The sequence below is a fragment of the Protobothrops mucrosquamatus genome, unplaced genomic scaffold (assembly GCF_001527695.2).
Source record: "Protobothrops mucrosquamatus isolate PMUCROS unplaced genomic scaffold, P.Mucros_1.0 scaffold1079, whole genome shotgun sequence".
In the NCBI taxonomy this organism is placed as follows: domain Eukaryota; kingdom Metazoa; phylum Chordata; class Lepidosauria; order Squamata; family Viperidae; genus Protobothrops; species Protobothrops mucrosquamatus.
Genome location: NW_015387307.1, coordinates 33,401 through 54,066, shown reverse-complemented (window position 1 = coordinate 54,066; position 20,666 = coordinate 33,401). Strand labels below are relative to the sequence as shown.

The 20,666-nt window shown below is 41.7% G+C and overlaps 1 protein-coding gene across 1 annotated transcript in view; it reads right to left on the bottom strand.

Moving 5' to 3' along the window:
- TRAPPC9 (trafficking protein particle complex 9) overlaps positions 1-20,666 on the bottom strand; it is a 283,369-nt gene that overhangs the window by 247,392 nt on the left and 15,311 nt on the right. Inside the window, exons 3-8 of the mRNA XM_015820169.1 lie at positions 19,808-19,953; positions 17,810-17,938; positions 14,889-14,915; positions 11,965-12,086; positions 9,078-9,203; positions 979-1,195 (exon numbers count right to left, since the gene is read on the bottom strand). Coding sequence (XP_015675655.1) covers positions 979-1,195; positions 9,078-9,203; positions 11,965-12,086; positions 14,889-14,915; positions 17,810-17,938; positions 19,808-19,953 — 767 coding nt within the window. The remainder of the gene's footprint in view (positions 1-978; positions 1,196-9,077; positions 9,204-11,964; positions 12,087-14,888; positions 14,916-17,809; positions 17,939-19,807; positions 19,954-20,666) is intronic.

Below are 20,666 nucleotides of genomic sequence, written 5' to 3'. Positions count from 1 at the left end.
ATATCTAAATAACATAAAAACATTAATCACTGTCCATCTTGAATACATAGCGGAAAGAGGAAGCCTGAGAGTTCACAAGGTTAATACTGTATGGACCGAAACCGTGACTGAATCTGGATGTTCTGCTTTGGGTACCACGGAACCGCCCTCCTCCCAGAAGGTAACGAGGAAAACAGGTCGTGGAGAGGGTGTGTAGCGTTCCCAGACAATCTTGCGGACCTTGCTCAAGCGTCGTTTATGTGCCACATCCTGGATGGAAGGGAGGGAACTGCCAATGATCTTTTCAGCCATCCTCACCACTCTCTGCACTGCCTTCCTGTCTGAAGCAGGGATGCTTCCAAACCAGACTGTGTTGCTGTGTGACAGGATGCTCCCGATCGTCCCTCTGTAGAAAGTGGTGAGGACAGGGGAAGGAAGATGTGCTTTTCTCATGCGACGCAAAAAATGCAGGCACTTCTGTGCCCGCTTCACCAGGCTCTCGCTGTTGAGCAACCAAGCCAGCCTACTTGTTAACTGCACACCCAGGAATGTGATGCAGGTGATTCTCCACAGGAGAATCATTAATGCACAGAGGAGTGTGGCAGTGCCTGTCTTTTCTGAAATTGACAATGATCTCTTTGGTTTTACTTATGTTTAAAACCAGGTTGTTTTTCTGATACCAGTTCACCAAACCCTCAACCTCCTTGTGATAAGCACCCTCATTGTCATCATGAATAAGGCCCACTATTGAGATAAAATGGAAGGGTTGCATTTAGCTAGTACAGTAGCAAATATGATTATCTTGTGATATAAAGTTTCTTAGCATTCCTAGTAGCAAGTCATCGGTGATCAGAAAGGGTTCCAAAGGTCGCCAATGCCCCAATCCATAAACTTTAATCTAATTTTTTTTTATTCTCACTCATTTGGCTTTATTACATGAAAGCAAAAAAGTAAATCTTGGGTTTGTCGGCTTATTTCTCCCTAAGCCAAACCTGGTACCTTTGCTGAAGTCTTTAGGATCCAAAGATAGACTATAACCCGGAAGTGTTTCCAGAAGAAGTTTATAGCAGGCTCTCCAACCAGGGTCCACGATGCTTGGGGCCACACACTGCATTGCTGCCACTCGCTTGAAAAAAGCTGATTTGCGATGAAATCCAATTCGCTCGTAGAGCTCAGAAAGAATGCTGTAGCGCTGGATTTTTTCTTCTTCAGAAAGCTGAAATTTAAAAGAAAAAAAACTGATTTTAAAAGAATTTGTTTAAAAGAACATATGTGTGCATGTGTGTGTATGTGTGTGTGGATAGATAGACATACATACATACATACATACATACATACAGACAGACAGACAGACAGACAAGAGAGGGGGGCAGGCAGGCAGGCAGGCAGGCAGGCAGAGAGAGAGAGAGACAGAGAGACAGAATAGATAGATAGATAGATAGGTAGGTAGGTAGACAGACACACAGACAGACAGACAAGGAGGGGCAGGCAGGCAGGCAGGCAGACAGACAGAGAGAGGCAGGAAGGAAGGCAGACAGACAGACAGATAGAGAGAGACAAATAGACAGACAGAATAGGTAAGTAGGTAGACAGACAGGCAGACAGACAGAGACAGGCAGGCAGGCAGGCAGGCAGGCAGGCAGGCAGACAGATATAGTCCTGTAGCTAGACAGATGAATGGATAGACAGACAGACAGACAGACAGACAGACAGACAGACAGACGGATAGGAAAGACAGGTAGGTAGGTAGGTAGGTAGGCAGGCAGGCAGGCAGGCAGGCAGGCAGGTAGGCAGGCAGGCAGGCAGATAGCAAAAGGAAATAACATTTCACTCAGCAAACATTTAACATAAACAAGTGACGTAGGAATGCTGGACAGACATTTCCACTTTAGGTATTTTCTCATTGCTTCCTAAAAAAACAGCAGTTTGCCTCTTCCAATGTGTAAGTAACTGCAATAATAAATCATTTTAAACAAAGCATTGTGGTTTAAGATAAGCCACACTTCCCTATTGCTGCTGACTCTCTGAAATATGCACCCCCCTGCCCGCTGAAGATTGGACTTACCCTGCTATGATTACCTTGTAGAAAACATTTAAAACAAAGACTTTCCACACAGGTCCTTGAAGACTTTAATTTCTGCATTTCACTTCACATCCAATCATTAGGGGGCTATTTTAACATTTTACTAATTTTGGGAGGGTTGTTACAACGTGTACAGTTTGACCATCCGATTTCTAAACTGCCTAGAGATGTGTGAGCGCAGCGGAAGACAAAATAAAATTGGAAAACGTTCATCTGAAGTCCATCCAAAAATATTGCAGGAGCAGCTCTGCAAAACTGAACATAACTCGGTTACATTGCCAAAAGAAAAGAAAAAAAACAGAACAAGGCAGAACTTGCTGCTGGATTCTGCACATCTGTTATATGAGCAGCTGAGAAACAATTTTATAAAAATAACTGTAATCAGCCTAGGAAAGTTACCTGTACATTGTAATACCAGATGAACGTATTTTAACATTCTGCTAAGAGTTTCATGGAATATTCCAGGGAGACAGACTGAATTCCATCTCTTATCAGATCAGCATCTGGCTTTTCAGGAGACTGTTTGCAGATCCATAAAATTGTAAGGATATTAACTATTTCTCAATTTAAAAAAATGTTGTGTAGTCAGAAGTACGAGGGCAATTTGGAAATAAACCTCCGTTTGGTTATCAATGACAGACACGCGCAGATACAGAATTTTTATTATGCACATTAGAAAACTACAGTATTGCATTACTTTTCGACATAATCGCCATTCAGATTGAGGCATTTGTCATAAACGGCTTACAAGGTTTGAAATTCTTTAGTCGTCGTCGCTCGGCGCCAAATCTGGGCTATTGGGGTGTGTGTGATCAAAAACATCCCAGCGGAAATGCTTCAAAAATTCTTGGGTGACTCTGGCGGTGTGCGGATGAGCATTATTGTGAACCAACACCACACCAGAAGTGGTGCCATAGACCAGGGCTTTTCAACCAGTGGTACGGGTACCATCTGTGGTACATTGGCACCTGGCAGGTGGTACGCGACCATCCTAGAAAAGTGGCAGCGGGGAGGGGAATGAGCTGAACAGGTGGCACCACCGCACAAGCCTGAGCGAGAGATGGCTGGAGCTGCAGGGCTGTCAGGACTCAGCGGAAGCCCCAGGATCAGTGCCGCTTTCCAGCTGATCGGTGCTTCTTCAGGGCTGTCAGGGCTCAGTGGAAACGCCAGGATCAGTGCCAGGCTTCAGCTGGAGCTCGATGCTGATCCTGGTGCTTCTGCTGAGCCCAGAAGAAGCGCCCATCAGCTGGAATGTTGCAGCATCTCCAGGGTCTTGTGATTTACATTCAGATATTTGGCAACTGATTCATATTTATGACGGTCACAGTGTCCCAGGGTCATGTGAAGTGACCAAAACCTGCTGCAACCACCCAGGAGACAGGGAGAATAAAAACCAAACACCCCCCCCACCCCATCCCTGCTGCCAATCCTCAACAGAGATGCTCACAACAATGAAAACCTCAGATAGGAGGAAGAGCGCTGCTGGGTGGGCAGGCAGGTGTCTTGCTCGGCTGTGGCTTGGGGGGCACTTTTTTCAGTGCCATTGTAACTTCGAACAGTCACTAAGCGGACTGTTGTAAGCTGAGGACTACCTGTACTTTATCACTTTTTTTTTGTCATCAAGTTTTTGACACCTTGCTAGGCGACTGGTGGTACTCGGATGTTGCCATATCCTAAAAGTGGCACAATGGGTGAAAAGGTTGAAAAGCCCTGCCATAGAAAATCCCACCAAATGTGAAGAGGACAAAGGAGTAACTGCTAATGAAATTCACGGAGCCTGGTTCGACCATCAATTCAGAAGTCTACTGGGAAAGGTTACAAAAACTCAGATGAGCCATCCATAACAAGCATCGGAGCCTGCTGACTTCCGGTGTGGTGTTGGTTCACGACAATGCTCGCCCGCACATTGCCAGACGCACCCAAGAAGCAGTTGAAGCAGTTCCGTTGGGATGTTTTTAATCACATACACATCCCGATAGCCCAGATTTGGCGCCGAGCGACTACCACAAAGGAATTTCACACCTTGTATGACGTTATGACAAGGGCCTCAATTTGAACGACGATTATGTCAAAAAGTAATGCAACGTTGTAGTTTTCTAATGGGCATAATAAAAGTTCTGTATCTGCGAGTGTCTGTCATTGATAACCAAACGGAGGTTTAATTCCAAATTGCCCTCGTATATCCCACTTTGCAAAACCAGCTAGCTCTTTGAATATAAAGCAGTATGTTCTTTCCCGCACTGAAATACTCGGGTGCCCTGTACTAAGTGACAAACACATCTGCTTTGAGATGGAAGCAAAATATGCCTTAGTTAAATGAAAGAGTGAAAGCTATCTCGTGACTACGGTAAAATGGAAACCCCAATCAGAAATTCCCTGAAAATGGGGCGGGAGGAGGAGGAGGAGGAGGAGGAGGAGGAGGAGGAGGAGGAGGAGGAGGAGGAGGAGNAGGAGGAGGAGAAGGAGGAGGAGGAGGAGGAGGAGGAGAAGGAGAAGGAGGAGAAGGAGGAGGAGGAGAAGGAGAAGGAGGAAAAGAAGGAGGAGAAGGAAAAGGAGAAGGAAGAGGAGGAGGAGGAGAATTATGTTATTTTGTTTTCCTACAGATTTAAAAGTGTATGCATCATCAATTATTCAGCAAATAGTCCTTGCTTACAGCAGTTGCTCAGGGAGTACAAAAGCTCTTGCTGGGTATCAAAATATTACAAGTTCCCAACCAACCAATACCGCAACCAACCCAGCAGTATCCTTATTGTATGAACACCCCACTGGGTTGTTTAACCAGAGGTTGGGTGCATGCAAACCCAACAGGCTTCCCTTCACTCAGTCGATTCAAGCAGAGATGAGACTGCCGTCTGCCTAGGATGGTTTCATTTGAATTCCTGCACTGAGCAGGAGGGTGGGATTCTATGATTCTGCCCGTCTATTTTTTGTCGTGTAGCTATTCCAGTTAAAGACAGAAATAACTCTGCAAAAGAGAGTAAGCCCCCCCCCCCAAAAAAAGCAAAGCACTGTATTTAGATAATTTAAAAGTCTATCAAACAGTATGTTGCATTGGTACTACGGTAGTCCAGTCAGAGCATTAATCATTTTTATAATGCAACACTGCTGACCCCTAGTGTAAAATATAAGATACGAACCTAAAGCCCGCTATAAATTTTGTCGAAATATATCAAAAGATTTTAATGAAAGTATTTTTGTAAAACAAAAGCGTAGTATGTTATTAACAATGCTGAATGTACACGAAGGAAGAATAACAAAGCAACAAAGATGATCAGGGGACCGGAGGCTAAAACATACAAGGAACAGTTGCTGGAATTGGGTATGTCTAGTTTAATGAAGAGAAGGACAAGGGGGGACATGATAGCAGTCTTCCAATATCTCAAGGGCTGCCCCAAAGAAGAGGGAGTCAAGCTATTCTCCAAAGCACCTGAAGGCAGGACAAGAAGCAACGGATGGAAACTAACCAAGGAGAGAAGCAACCTGAAACTAAGGAGAAACTTCCTGACAGAACAATTAACCAGTGGAACAACCTGCCTCCAGAAGCGGTGAATGCTCCACAACTGGAAGTTTTAAAGAAGAGACTGGACAGCCATTTGTCCGAAATGGTATAGGGTTTCCTGTCTGGGCAGGGGGTTGGATTAGAAGACCTCCAAGGTCCCTTCCAACTTTACTACTACTACTACTGTTGTTGCTATTGTTAATTTGGTGAAGTTTGTAGTGGCCAACTTCCTTCTAATTCTTTAAAAAAATTTTTTAAAAAAAAGAGTTTTGTGGATAGGAACACCAAGCTAAGAGCCAGTAAGAACACAGCCCATTGCCTACCTGTACTTTACGAAATATACAATGGAAAAAGGCAGTTAAAGCTATATCAGGTCTGATGTAATGAAGGACAGAGCTGCTCAAAACAGGTAAGCAATTCAGAAAGAATCAGTCTCCAGAGAAGATAAAGGAGAATGTGAGAATGGGGAAGATCACAGTGGGACAGACCGGCTGGTAATAAAGAGATTCTGCTACACAGAGATCCCGCATCAGCCAAACAGTAACTGAGCTTGTAAAGTTACTCCTCAACTTACAACGACTCATTTAGAAACCGTTCGAAATTAGAACGGCACTGAAAAAAGAGACTTATGACCGATTTTTCACACTTGTGACCATTGCAGCATCCTCATGGTCACATGAAGAAAATTCGCACGCCTGGCAATTGGCTCATATTTACGACGGTTGCCGTGTCCCATGGTCATGTGATCCTCTTTTGTGACATTCCAACAAGCAAAATCAATGGGGAAGCTAGATTCACTTAACAACTGTGTGACTCGCTTAACTGCTGCAGCGATTCGCTTAACAACGGTGACAAGAAAGGTGCCACTTAACAACTATCTCGCTTAGCAACCGAAATTTTGGGCTCAATTGTAATCATAAGTTGAGAACTACCTGCATTAAAAAGGTAGCAGTAGTAGAAAAGAAGTAATGCAGAACTGGCACAAAGAAGATAAAGAACGAGTTCAGCACGAGGCTAATTAACCATTTGTCTCTGGTCTTCTTGAATTTCTTGAATTAAAAATGTCTTTCTGATCGAATTTTTACCTGGCTTGGCTTTACCTTTTTTTTTTTTTAGAAATTCAAATTTAAACCAGGCTTTTTAACATCCATCTGTTCCAGACTCTTCTCTAGTAAATTCTTTTTCCTTGTTTCAAAAAGAAATGCTGTTTGGCTTTCTAACAGAAAGGGATGGGGGCTGGAGAGCTTTCTAAAACAGACGCGTTCGGGTAAGTATCCTTACCTGTCCAAAAAAAAGTATACAGTCTCAAAATCAGTCACTTAAATGTTGTGCATATCATGGTGATATGACTGCAGAATACTGCAACCGATTGTAAATGCAAGCCGGCGGCTAAGCCCGAAATGAGGTCACGTGATGAGAAACTGTTGTAATTCCAAGGACAGGTTGTAAGTCGCTTTTTTTTTCGGCAAAATATGCCCATTTGGAAAAATGGACTCACTTAATCGCATGAACTGCTTCGTGGCCAACGAGGTTCACGTGAACTTCTTGACAGTTAGAACAATTAACCAGTGGAACAACCTGCCTCCGGAAGCGGTGGATGCTCCAACACTGGAAGTTTTTAAGAAGAGACTGGACAGCCATTTGTCCAAAATGGTGTAGGGTTTCCTGTCTGAGCAGGGAGTTGGATTAGATGACCTCCAAGGTCCCTTCCAACTTTATTACTATTACTACTCAAATCAAGTCCGGTCATCTGCTGCCTCAACTTTCAACTACAAAGGATTATGACGGAAATTCCGCGTTCTACTACAGTCCTATCTTGTTGTTGTTGTTAGTTGCGAAGTCGTGTCCGACCCATCGCGACCCCATGGACAACGTTCCTCCAGGCCTTCCTGTCCTCTGCCATCTTCTGGAGTCCATTTAAGTTCACGCCTACTGCTTCAGTGACTCCATCCAGCCACCTCATTCTCTGTCGTCCCCTTCTTCTATTGCCCTATCTGTACTGGGATATCTGCAGGCTGGAGCTTGGTGCCTGGCCAGAAGGACTGGTGGGCAGATTGTGCTGAATAGGGTGGGTATCCCAAAGGTGGTTTTTCAGGAGGCAACTGGACTTTCTTGTTTTTCTTTGAAGATGCTTCGCTTCTCATCCAAGAAGCTTCTTCAGCTCTTCAGACCTGAATGACTGAGAATCTCCATAGATAATAAGGTTGGTAGCATGCTCATTTGCTATGACTTGCTATTATGTCTAAACTAGAGAAGCACTCAAGAATTTCTAAGAATAAGAATAAAGATCAGTTGCACATCAATATAAAGTTAAAAACACTTCTGAACCTAACGGCTTTTAAAAGATGGTGTCTTATAACCATTTATTGGAGGCCATTGTATTCAAACTGATTAATATGCACATCACTTGTTCAAAATATATTGAAATGGCACTTTATGATCTGCATTCTGTTACGTAAAATTAAAAGACCATCTACTTTTCAATTTCGGAGATAAATGAAACCTGAAAGAGTTATAACAAATAATGTATATCTGAAAAGCCAATACGGTTAGTCCTCGACTTACGAGCCCAAAATTTCTGTTGTTAAGTAAGACATTTAAGTCAGTTTTGCCCCGTTTTACGCCCTTGCTTGCCACAGTTGTTAAGTGAATCACTGCAGCTGTTAAGTTAATAACCATGGTTGTTAAGTGAATCTGCCTTGCTCATTGACTTTGCAAATGGGGATCACGTGACCCCGGGACTCAGCAAAGGTCATAAGTATGAGACAGTTGCCAAGCATCTGAATTTTGATCACATGATCCTGGGGATGCTGCAAAGGTCGTAACTGTGGAAAATGGTCATAAATCACATTTTTCAGTACCGTTGTAACTTTGAACAGTCACTAAATGAACTGTTGTAAGTCAAGGACTACCTGTACGTTCAATCTGTAAAAACTAGTTGCTTTCTAGAGTCAAGCATTTATGTTTGAGGAATAAGATACGATAACCTTTATTGTCATTTTTTTTTTTACTGTGGGCACAACGGCACACATCAAAAATGAAATTTAGTTGCCCGCTCTCAAAGTGAAACACATACATGACGCACACCTAAACATACTATGTACAACACATGTATAGACCCACACCCCTACATATACATAGCAAATAAATATTAACTACCGTCCATCTTGAATATATAACGGAAGGAGGAAGCTTGAGAGTTCACAAGGTTAATGCTGTACGGAATGAAACTACGGTTGAATCTGAATGAATGAAACGTACTCTACGTGCAAAAAAAAACCAAAAGAAAATGGACATATAAATAGAGAATGTGGCATAATGATATTTCTGAAAACTCAGATATTATCTTTACAGAACGGCTTTTTGCAGGCATCAAGTTCCTCGCTGTGCAAAATGAAGCCCAGGACTAGAAAGGTGTTTGGCCTAAATTATTAAGGTTCTTCTGTTCTTAAAAATAATTCAAAGACCGATGGAGAAATTAATTCCTAGCTAAAAAAAAGGAAAGCGTGCGCTCACCTGACGAAGGTTAATATAAACAGCATTTTGGAGGAATTCAGACGCTTCCATGCTTCTTTTCTGTATTGCAAGCACTCTCACCGCCTTCACACAAGCTTCCAGTTCAATAACACCAGCGTTTTTATACTAGAAGAAATAGATAATGGATTAAAATATTGGTCAACTGTATACTTCCTCATCACATTATACAATATATTTCTGTGTAAGAATCCTAGCCTCTTTGGTATAATAGATCAAGCTATATTGCTCTACAACTCAATATGCATCTATTTTGCTGAGATGTACTAGTCAGGGCTAAAACATAGTATCATTAACCAAGTCATATGGTTGCATCTATGGATACATAAAGAGCCACAAATTATAAAACCATTCTCTTATTTTTTTATATCATTTGAATAATAATTCAAGTAATTCTATTGAGTAAAACAATTCAAGAAATGGCAGCCAAAATTCAATTCAATTCCCTTCCTTCCTTCCATCTGAAATACGGTCACTGTTCGTAAATTCTAATTATTCTTGTTTTTAATCATTTCGTAATTTTCACGTACTTCTGAAAACAGAAAAGGAAGTCCATATTGAAAAAACGCTTATTTACACTTTTACATCTTATTCTATTTTTTATTTCATGTATTTCAAAGCATAAGCCCATTCTTTCCTATGTTAACTCTTTTTGTGTTCCTTTAAAACAATATTAAAAAATATTAGCTAGCCATTCTTTTTTTTTTAAACGGCATTTCAAAAAGGTAATGGGGAAAAAATTAAATTATGCATTTTTTTTTCTGAAATGCCTGCATTTTCTTCCAGCCTTCCCATCTCTATATGTCGTATCCAATATCTTTTGTTTTCGTTTCCCAGTAAAATTCCATTTAATCTAGACATAATTATATTCCATTGTGTCACATTGCCACAATGCAAGACAAAGATTCATCACAGCAGCATTTTTAGTAGCTTTGCTATAAGTTCTGTCTCCAGAGTATTATGGAACCATAGTATTAAAAAAGGGAAAACCTATGCGCAGACAATGCACAAAGCTAATCTACAGGTATGCCTGCTTAATAAGTATGCCTTTTTGGAGACAAATCACATCTATGGCACCAACTAGCTTGATTCCTCTCTTCCCAAACCTCACATTTATCTCTTCCCCTTTCAGCACACAAGTCAAAAAAGGAGGGTAATATTAAAAAAAAATACCTCTACTGCAAAACAAATGCTCTTATTAATAATAAAAAAACAGACACATTTCTCAAGAGATATATTAAATATATGAATGTGCAGCTCAACATCCTCTTAAACATATTGCCTCTATCTTCTGATATTGTCATAAGCAAAAAACAAGCAGCTTTAGCTTTTTTCTTTTGATTAACAAAGTTTAGAACTATATCTACGTTTTCTGTTATGGTTGCTGTGATCTAGTGGAAATATATTTATTTATTATATTTATACCTTGCAATCCTGAAGGACTCTCAAGAGTTTATAAGAAATACAACAGACAAAATTTCTATGGCTGAAATAAAGCAAATAAATCTTGATCATGGCATAATCCCAAATGCCTTAGAGCAGTGATGGCGAACCTTTGAGAGACCAAGTGCCCCAAACCTGCCTTGCCCCCCGCGCCACTCCCATTCCGTGCCCTGCCTCACCCGCGGGGCCACCCACCACCTCCATGGCTTGCAGCAGATCACCCAGGCGGCCCAGCAGCACCATGGCCATGCCTTCCGCCCATGCCCTGCAGCATCATCTGCGCGTGACGGGGCGTGAGGGCGGAGTCTTGTCTCAGCTGCCATGTCCTTGGCTGCGCTGCTCTGTGCAGGCCACGCCCAGGGGCAACTCTCCACTGAGGGGGCTGCTGGTGAGGAGGAGCCTGTGGGGGGAGGCAGGGCTAAGGCGACAGCCATAGGTTCGCCACCACTGCCTTATAGAAAAGCTCGGGGGGGGGGTGTTTCTGCCTTAGCCTCCATCATCTCTTGAAATTGGAGAAGAAAGTCCTAGTGACCTAAACTTTGCTTGGTAGTTGATTTGTTTCTCCAAACCACTTATTGTTAATCATAGTCTGGGCAAATTCAGACAAAGATAATGAGTCATTTCTATTTTTAAAGGAAGATTCCAAATTTCCTCCGGTAACTGGGCCAAAATGGGGAACACAAAAGGACTGAGATAGCAACGACCCCAAGATTTGATAAAAAATAATTGATAAATCATACATTTATGTTACTTCTCACTCCAAATATACAAATAAACCTTTTTTGCATTTGAGAATGAATCTAGAATTTCTCTTTAAAAACACTGACATTTACACTGACATTCTTTAGCAAATGAAGCAATGGATGGAAACTAACCAAGGAGAGAAGCAACCTAGAACTAAGGAGAAACTCCCTGACAGTTAGAACAATTAACCAGTGGAACAACCTGCCTCCAGAATGCTCCAACACTGGAAATTTTAAGAAGAGACTGGACAGCCATTTGTCTGAAATGGTGTAGGGTTTCCTGCCTGAGCAGGGGGTTGGACTAGATGACGTCCAAGGTCCCTTCCAACTTTATTATTATTATTATTATTATTATTATTATTATTATCATCATCATCATCATCATCATCATCATCATCATCATCATCATCATCATCATCATCATCATTATTATTTATTACTATATAAAAATGAGCAGCTATGTAAAAAAGTGCTGGTTCGTCCAATTAGCACTTCCACAAATCTCCAACTGTTCTTTAAGTCTATTATCAGTCATGTACATGCTGTCCAGGAGTGGGCAACTATGATAACTTCACGACCTATGGACTTCAACTCCCAGAATTCCTGAGCCAGCTACGGTCTATTATCATGGATGCACATTTATGATTCACCATATATAAGCTCACTTATTATAGCAACGTTACCTTGCTGTAATAGGAAATAGCTTCTTTGTACTTCTCAATGATGTCTTCCGGGCTCAGACAATTCTTAGCTCGCCCTATTTCAGAACTTGTATCTGCACTGATGCCATTTGATGTGAGGGCCCCTGCATAAAATTAAAGCAGAACATTTCAACTCAACCACCACTCTCAGGTCAGAATAAAACAAAAACGTTTTGGAAATCCTTGCTAAGTCAAAAAAAAAAAAAAAAAGCTTGAGCAAAGAACTGATCGGGGGGGGGGTCTTTGGGGCTCTCTGAGCTTGGTTGCAGACATTACATTAACCCAGGGGTGTCAAACTCAATTTCATTGAGGGCTGCATCAGCATTGCAGTTGCCCTTGGGGGGGCTGGGGGTGTGTGGCCAGGGTGGGTGCGGCCTACTGGGTGAGCGTGGATGGAGTGGGTGCGGCCTACTGGGTGGGCATGACCAGCTCTACATCGTTCACGTCAAGGGTGCCTGTGGGGGCCTGGGCAGGAGTGGGACAGATCTGAGGGTCTCTGGCAGAAGGGGGTGGGACCGGGGCAAGTGCCAAGGCATGGTCCATTTCTTCATTCCTCACAAAGGGTGACACCTCCCCAGCATGCACCCAGGGGGCGGGGCCGACACGGCAGGGGCTGGTTCCTCGCTGTTTCCAGACGGCCTTGTGGAGCTAAGACTGAATGCGTTTCAGCATAGATGGCCACCACAAAATTGTACATTGGCTCCCGGCCGGCTTGGGCCAGGGCCAAGGCAGTGGGGGCCGTTCCCTCACTGTTTCCAGGATGGCTTCGCGGGCCACATGAAACCACTTCGCAGGCCGCATCCGGCCCCCGGGCTTTGTGTTTGACATGTCTGCATTAACCTAACTAAATAATCATCAATGCTAGTGACCACCAAAGACCCCTCCGTTCAACCCTGAGTTTAAAAAAAATATTCTCCTTTATTGGTACAAACTGATCAATTCAAAATGTAGTCAAAATGGCAGAGATCTTGAGATTTTTTTTTCCCCAAAAAGTATTGAGTCATGCATTAAGCAAAACGAAAAATGTTTGAATTAAAGCTGGATGGATATATACTGTTTAAAAAGCATAGAGAAAAAGCTCTGGCCAAATTAATAAACTGATACTCAGCTCTTATGTTTCTGCTAACTTAATTTAATTATACTATCGCTTCTCTTAGCTGCAGCAATTTACTGAAGGAAATGACTCACGGCATTTTAGATGAATTTGCTATCATAAAAATTACAATAAAAAAAATTGGATTCCAAATGGGGGAGGGGGGGAATGTGCTAGTCAGAACTATCTGAGCAAGTGAACAGGAAGAACCAATAGGAGCTCGCCAACAGAATTTGGCAGGGACTTCGGAGAGAATCCCTAAAAAAAATTCCATCAAAGTCAACAGGCAGTCTGAGAATTAGGCTGAAAACTTTAAGAAAAACCTTAAGAAATAAAAGTGGGTAAGATTCCTAATTTGTCCTAAAATACTTCTGGGACATTAGTGTTCCTGCCTAAAATAGTGGATTTTAATAAAATCAAAGCAATAGTTAAGTAGGATTCCAGAGAGAGGGAAGCTAATGAGAAAAGAAAGTTGAGTTCTTTAAAAACAACTTACCAAAAATTGCAACCTATTCCAAAGACTAAAAAATAGAGGATAGACAAAACAAGACACACAACGAAGAGAAGGATGAGGGGGGACATGATAGCAGTGTTCCAATATCTCAGGGGCTGCCCCAAAGAAGAGGGAGTCAAGCTATTTTTCAAAGCACCTCAAGGCAGGACAAGAAAGGATGGAAACTAACCAAAGAGAGAAGCATCCTAGAATTAAGGAGAAACTTCCTGACAGTTAGAACAATTAACCAGTGGAACAACCTGCCTCCAAAAGTTGTGGATGCTCCAACACTGGAAGTTTTTAAGAAGAGACTGGACAGCCATCTGTCCGAAATAATAATAATAATAATAATAATAATAATAATAATAATAATAATAATAATAATAATAATAATAATAACAACAACAACAACAACAACAACAACAACAACAACAACAATAATGAAGTTTGAAGGGACCTTGGAGGTCATCTGGTCCAACCCCCTGCTCAGGCAGGAGACCCTATACCATTTCGGACAAATGCCTGTCCAGTTTTTTCTTAAAAACTTCCAGTGTTGGAGCATTCACCGCTTCTGGAGGTAGTTGTTCCACTGGTTAATTGTGGTGTAGGGTTTCCTGCCTGAGCAGGGGGTTGGACTCGATGACCTCCAAGGTCCCTTCCAACATCATCATCATCATCATCATCATCATCATCATCATCATCATCATCATCATCATCATCAAGATGGAAAGAGGTACAGATCAACAAGAAAAAACTCAGATCTGTAGAGAGATTGTTAAGAAAGCTAAATCTGAAACTGAGTTCCTCAAAGCAACAAAAATAATCTTGTACACAATATATTCAAAATCAAATAGTCAAAATTCCAACTTCTTAATGTTGACAGTAACATTCTAATTGGCAGATTTTGGGTAATGTACTGGAATCTGCTGATTTTCTGATAGAATCTTTATGTATTATTTATGAGAAAGATGAAGTTCCAGATGAGGGAGATAAACAAATCATCTGGACGAAATTAGGGAAAGAAAAGAATTGAAGGGGGAAAAACTATAGATCAGTCAGTATCAATATATGGGAAAGTTCTAGATCAGATCATAAAATAATTAAATTGTAACTGGATGACAATTACCAGAAGTCAACATAGGTTATTAAAAAAAAGACGAAGAAACGATTGGAGAAATTTTAAATGGGCAAGATTCTAGTCATCAGTGTGTGGTGTATATTTTTTTAAACACAGAAGTGAAATTTCTAAAGCAACGTAGGCAGTGGAAAACTATTAATAAAACACTTAACTGACAAAACACAGTTATAAAGTCAATATACCTGGATCAATAAGAACTTCTTGTGCACCTAGGGGGAAAAAATCGAAACAACAGTGTTAACCTTCTACATTGCCTAAACAAAACAGTGTCCAAAATTTTATTTTATTACTTTATTTTAGTTACATTTTTGAAGCTCACGTCAATATACATAATGCTCTCTCTTTCTATTTTTCCCCACAACAGCCCTTTGAATTTTATTGGGTTGAGAGAGTCTGTTTCCAAAACTCAGGGTAAAATTGAACCTGCATTTCCTCATTGACAGTCTAGCATCTTAATCACTACTGTATTATTCTTAATACAGGTAATCTTTGACTTACAACCAGTCGTATAATTAATAAATAAATAAATAAATAAATAAATAAATTGGAAGGGACCTTGGAGGCCATCTAGTCCAACCCCCTGCTCAGGCAGGAAACCCTCTACCATTTCGGACAAATGGCTGTCCAGTCTCTTCTTAAAAACTTCTAGTGTTGGAGCATTCACAGGTTCTTCCATTGGTGAATTGTTCTAACTGTCAGGAAGTTTCTCCTTAGTTCTAGGTTGCTTCTCTCCTTGATTAGTTTCCACCCGTTGCTTCTTGTCCTGCCTTCAGACACTCCCTCTTCTTTGGGGCAGCCCCTGAGATATTGGAATACTGCTATCCTGTCCCCCCTCGCCCTTCTCTTCGTTAAACTAGACATACCCAATTCCAGCAACCGTTCCTTATATGTTTCAGCCTCCAGTCCCCTAATCATCTTTGTTGCTCTTCTCTGTACTCTTTCTAGAGTCTCAACATCTTTTTTACATCGTGGTGACCAAAACTGGATGCAGGATTCCAAGTGTGGCCTTACCAAAGCATTGTAAAGTGGTATTAACCCTTCACATGATCTTGATTCTCTCCCTCTGTTGATGCAGCCCAGCACTGTGTTGACTTTTTTGGCAGCTGCAGCACACGGCTGGCTCATATTTAAGTGATTGTCCACTAGGACTCCTAGATCCCTCTCACAGTTGCTACTATTGAGCAAGGTACCCACTATACTATACCTGTACATTTGGTTTTTCTTGCCTAAATGTAGAACCTTGCTTTTTTCACCATTGTTAGATAGTGCCCAGTGTTCAAGTCTGTCCAGATCCTTCTGTGACCGTTGGGAGTTACAACAGCCTCAGAAAGGGTGTCTTACGGCCCTTAAAGCATTGCCATCATAAAATGTCACGCTGCCCCCTTATGATCACAGGACCTCATTTTAGGTGTTTGGCAACCAACTCACATTTAAGACTGGTTGCAAAGTCCTGCAGTCCCATGACTGTGATTTGCAACATTTTTCCCAGTGAAAAACACCCATTCAGGAGAATGGATTTGGACTTATGACCGTGTGATTCCCTTAACAACTGCCACAAAAATGACCGTAAAATCGGACCCAGTCACATGGGCGCCTCGATTTATGACTGAAATTCTAGTCCAAATTGCAGTCTCAAGTCAAGAACTACCTGTGCATTCTTTCTAAAACGTTTTTTTTATTTATTTAGAGGGTTCTCAGAAGTGTTACTGTGTAAGTGCCACAAGTACTGTATTCCCGACACCGCTACTAATATCAACACCTCAGATTCAGCAAAACCTCTTTGGTCTCACGTCTAAAATCCAGCTTCTTTTCCCCTCTGGCATCACACCTTCACGTTCTAATTTTTACTTCAGTTCTGCTCCCAAATAAAACTAGCTAATTGAAAGCTTTGTAGTCAGTCGATTACATGTGCAACAAAGCCATCTTTCGGCAAGGTCGGTGCTATTTTTTTCTCACGTGGATGGTATAGTTTTCAACATTTTTTTTAAAAAACCCCACTAAGCTCTAATTTTTATATGCGGACAAAAACTTTGTGCTGCTGAGAATTGAGAAGCCGTAGGAGTCCATGAGGCTAAAATAAATCTTAAATGCAGCCTAAGCACACTTTCAACAGAGATTCCAATTAAGCTTCAAAGAAAAATAAACCCTCCAAAATTTGTGAAAAATATTTAACCGGCATATATATATTGGCGACGTTTCGACGAGGTCCCACTCGTCATCTTCAGGCTGGGGTCTTCGGCTTCGTGCTTGTGCGAGCAAAGTGTGATCGGAGCTGCCGATGGGGTGTGTGTGTGTGTGGAGTGCTGCCTTTGTTTCTGTAAGTGGGTTGGTTGGCTGTGTTGGAGTTATTGTTTGTGGATTGGTTGGCTGTTTCGTAACATCCTGAGTAGCTGAGGTGCTGGCTGTGTGTCCAATAGTCTTTTGTGTTGTAACGACCTGTATAATGGGCTGTGTGATGACCTCCTGAGATCTAGTGTAGTGATATCCTGAGTTCAAAAACCACTCACCAACCTTTGCAGTTCTAGGAAGGAAACGTTACTAATGGGCACACAGCCAGCACCTCAGCTACCCAGGATGTTACGAAACAGCCAAACAATCCACAAACAATAACTCCAACACAGCCAACCAACCCACCTACAGCAACTAAGCCAGCACTCCACACACCCCCACCAATATTTATAGAGAGACGGCAGCTCCGATCATACTTTGTTCGCACAAGCACGAAGCCGAAGACCCCAGTCTGAAGATGACGAGTGGGACCTTGTCGAAACGTTGCCAAGATACTCTCAATCTTACATGGGAAAAGACCCGAATACGCCAAGACCTGCATACCTATACCCATGAAAATCTACAAAAACAAATATATATATGTATATATATATGTATATGTATGTATGTGTGTGTGTATGTGTGTATGTATATGTATATGTATGTATGTATATATATATATCCAAATTTCTTTTTTGTTGACAAAGAGTTAAAGAATTAAATGGGAGACTAGAATAGCTATTTCGAGCTTATTTTGCTCTCATCAGCTATATATATACTAGACAAAAAAAATGTCATCGCAACTTAAAAAACAACTACACAAGCTTTTGCTTACCAGGTCTGTGCCTGTTACCTGCCTCTGCGGAAAATGAACCTCCTTGCGCCCTGCGAGGCCCAAGTTTACCTCCAGTGCCTCCAGGATAGTGATAGATGACGGAAGCTGAACATAATCCTTCAAGAGCAGCTATAGATGAAAACAAATCTTTTAATGGCAGTTTTATCGCAGCCGATTCATGTAGTAAATATATTTCATTCGAGACAATCATACATCTAATAGAGTACATTAAATGCAAGGAATATAAAAAGCGGTCCAGGAACAAAAACTGCTACAAAGATTGACAAAGAATCATAATATTCAGCTTTTCTTCTATAGGAAGATGGGCATGGCAGTTATCTATGTACTCAGATGAGCTGATCACCTGGCCAAAAACAGAGGACATCGCTTTTTACAATGAATATGTCGTGGTTCCAACAGATGAAACTCTTCAAAAGAACTTCGAGGCATTGTTTACCTTAAAGGATCTTTTATTCGAGTAGCATAATATCAGCACTTCATAATCAAAGCCAAAAGCTGAATTCCCCTCCCCTGGGCACATAGTATCAAAGCACAATTCCCTCCTCCAATTAACAGTCATAAATCACATTCCCCAATTAGCTTGAAGCCGCAGGCTTCCTCTCCAGTTCTCCAGCCCGCCAATTCTTTATCAGCTCTGGGCTCAATAACCTTGATTCTCACGCTAAGCTTAGTGTTGTTATGTCTAGCTAGACTCTCATTCACATCCCCCCCCTCCCAGCATCATCTAACTCTAAAAGCGAAAGGGAAAAAGATGGCTACATTGCCATCTGTTGTCCATGCAAAACATCCGATGCTGGCAGCGTTGACAGAATATATAAAATAATTTGGACGACGTTCTGCTTTCATATTAACAGCATTTCCCCCCAAACTCAAGGGCCTGCAAGTTTTATTTCAGCACACTTTTTACTCTAAGAAATGTGGCTTGAATTTCTATTCCATATATTACAGGCAGTCCTTGCCTGAACAGTGGCGTTGACAGAGGCGGTCAACTTTATGCATTTCCATCGCTGACCGACACAGTCATCAAGGGCCAATGTCATGTAACCGCCCGGTTTAGCAACAGCCATCTCAGCAGTCCCTGTTTTCTGTGTTAAAGTGAGGATCATGGATGGTGAACGGAGGACCTCCTGGCAACTTCTGACAGCTACCAACAGCCAAATAGGCAGGTATCTGGTTGCTGAAGTGCCCTGCAAGCACAATCACCAGGAGGGGATCCTGCAGAGTAAGGCAGGGCATGCAGGTGTTTCAACGGTCGTTAAGTGTCGACCAGTTGCCAAGCAACTGGATCATAATATGACCATTGGGGATGGTGAGATGTCTGGAATTCCAAGGACTGGTCGTTAAGTGGTGGGATTCAGCCGGTCCGCACCACTTCGGCAGAATCTGTAGCTAATTTTTTGTTGCCCAGGCCCATATTGGACTTCTGGAAGCGGCATCCGCGCAGAGAACCGGTTGTTCACCTATTTGAATCCCACCACTGGTCGTAAGTACCACTCATTCAACACCGTTGCAGTTTCGAACAGTTCTGATTGAGTGGTCATAAACCAAAGGCTGCCTGTGTAGTATTTCGTATTTCATAATCCAAAAGCCCAGAGAACATCACAAAGTCTGTTCAAAGAAAACACAAACGAGGCATTTGTTCTCTACTATTTTTCTGGAACAGTTCCCATTCTCTGTGCAAGCCCGAGAATCACAAATTACTGCGAATTTTAGAGCCATATCTATTTTATGGTGACCCTTCATTAGTATTAATATTGCTTATTGTTAATAGTTTATTTTATTTGTTTATTAAACATCTATGCCCATCCCTATCATTAACGCAGCAATTCCGGGTGGCTTAATAATGTACACTTTGAATCGCAAAACGTCTTCCAATAAAATATAGGAATTAAATAACACAATAATATCTCAGAAGTCAGAGCCCCCCAAAGCTTTCTAAATACAATTACGTTTTATTTCCAACGCTATCGTCCCTACCTCCAAGCCACAAAAAGTCATTTACAGAACGGAGAAGTTCCACAGCCATATGATAGTGAACAAAGGAATCTTGCAACATCCCGGCTTGTAGACAAAGGTCCCCAACATGTTTCCGCATACGACCCTGACATCGCTTTTTATAATGTCTAGGATACAAAAACAAACGGGACAGAATTAGTTCAATTGTGCTGTTCTAGCAGAGAGTGTCTTTTTTTTTTTTCCCCCCCTTTGGTCATCTCCTTGAGTTTGCATCTTACTGACAAGCAATCGAGGATCCTCACCAAGAGTTAAGAAGCCTATTCACAGTTATCAGAATGCTCACTATAGCGCAGCAGGCCCCAACATTTTGGGCACCAGGGATCAGTTTCATGGAAGACAATTTTTCCACGGATGGGGAGGAGGGAGGGAGCACACAACCTAGATCCCACGCGTGTGCAGTTTCACTAGCCCACTGCTCACTTCCATCTATGGGACCTGATTCCTAACAGGCCATGGACTGGTACCAGAAAATAAGATATTGTATTCTTGGAAAGAAACCTGCAGCATGTACGCAGAATACTATCAATGGCTTTCTCAACACTTTTGTCTAAAAGTTCAATGTGGATCTCTTTAGCCATGGAATTGGGTGAACCTTTTAATTAATAACCTCTTCTTTTAATTAACCATCAAGCAGCACTTACTGTGTTGGCAAACAGAGGTATCCTATGACAATTAGGAAGATCAATGCTTAAAATAATTTCGGATGGACTCAGTATGAATTCCAAGCTTAGTAGCAGGCAGATGTTCCATGCTGACCCTTTTTTTTATTACACCTTCTAAGGACAAAATAGTTTGATGTTTTGCAATCTTTGGAGAATGT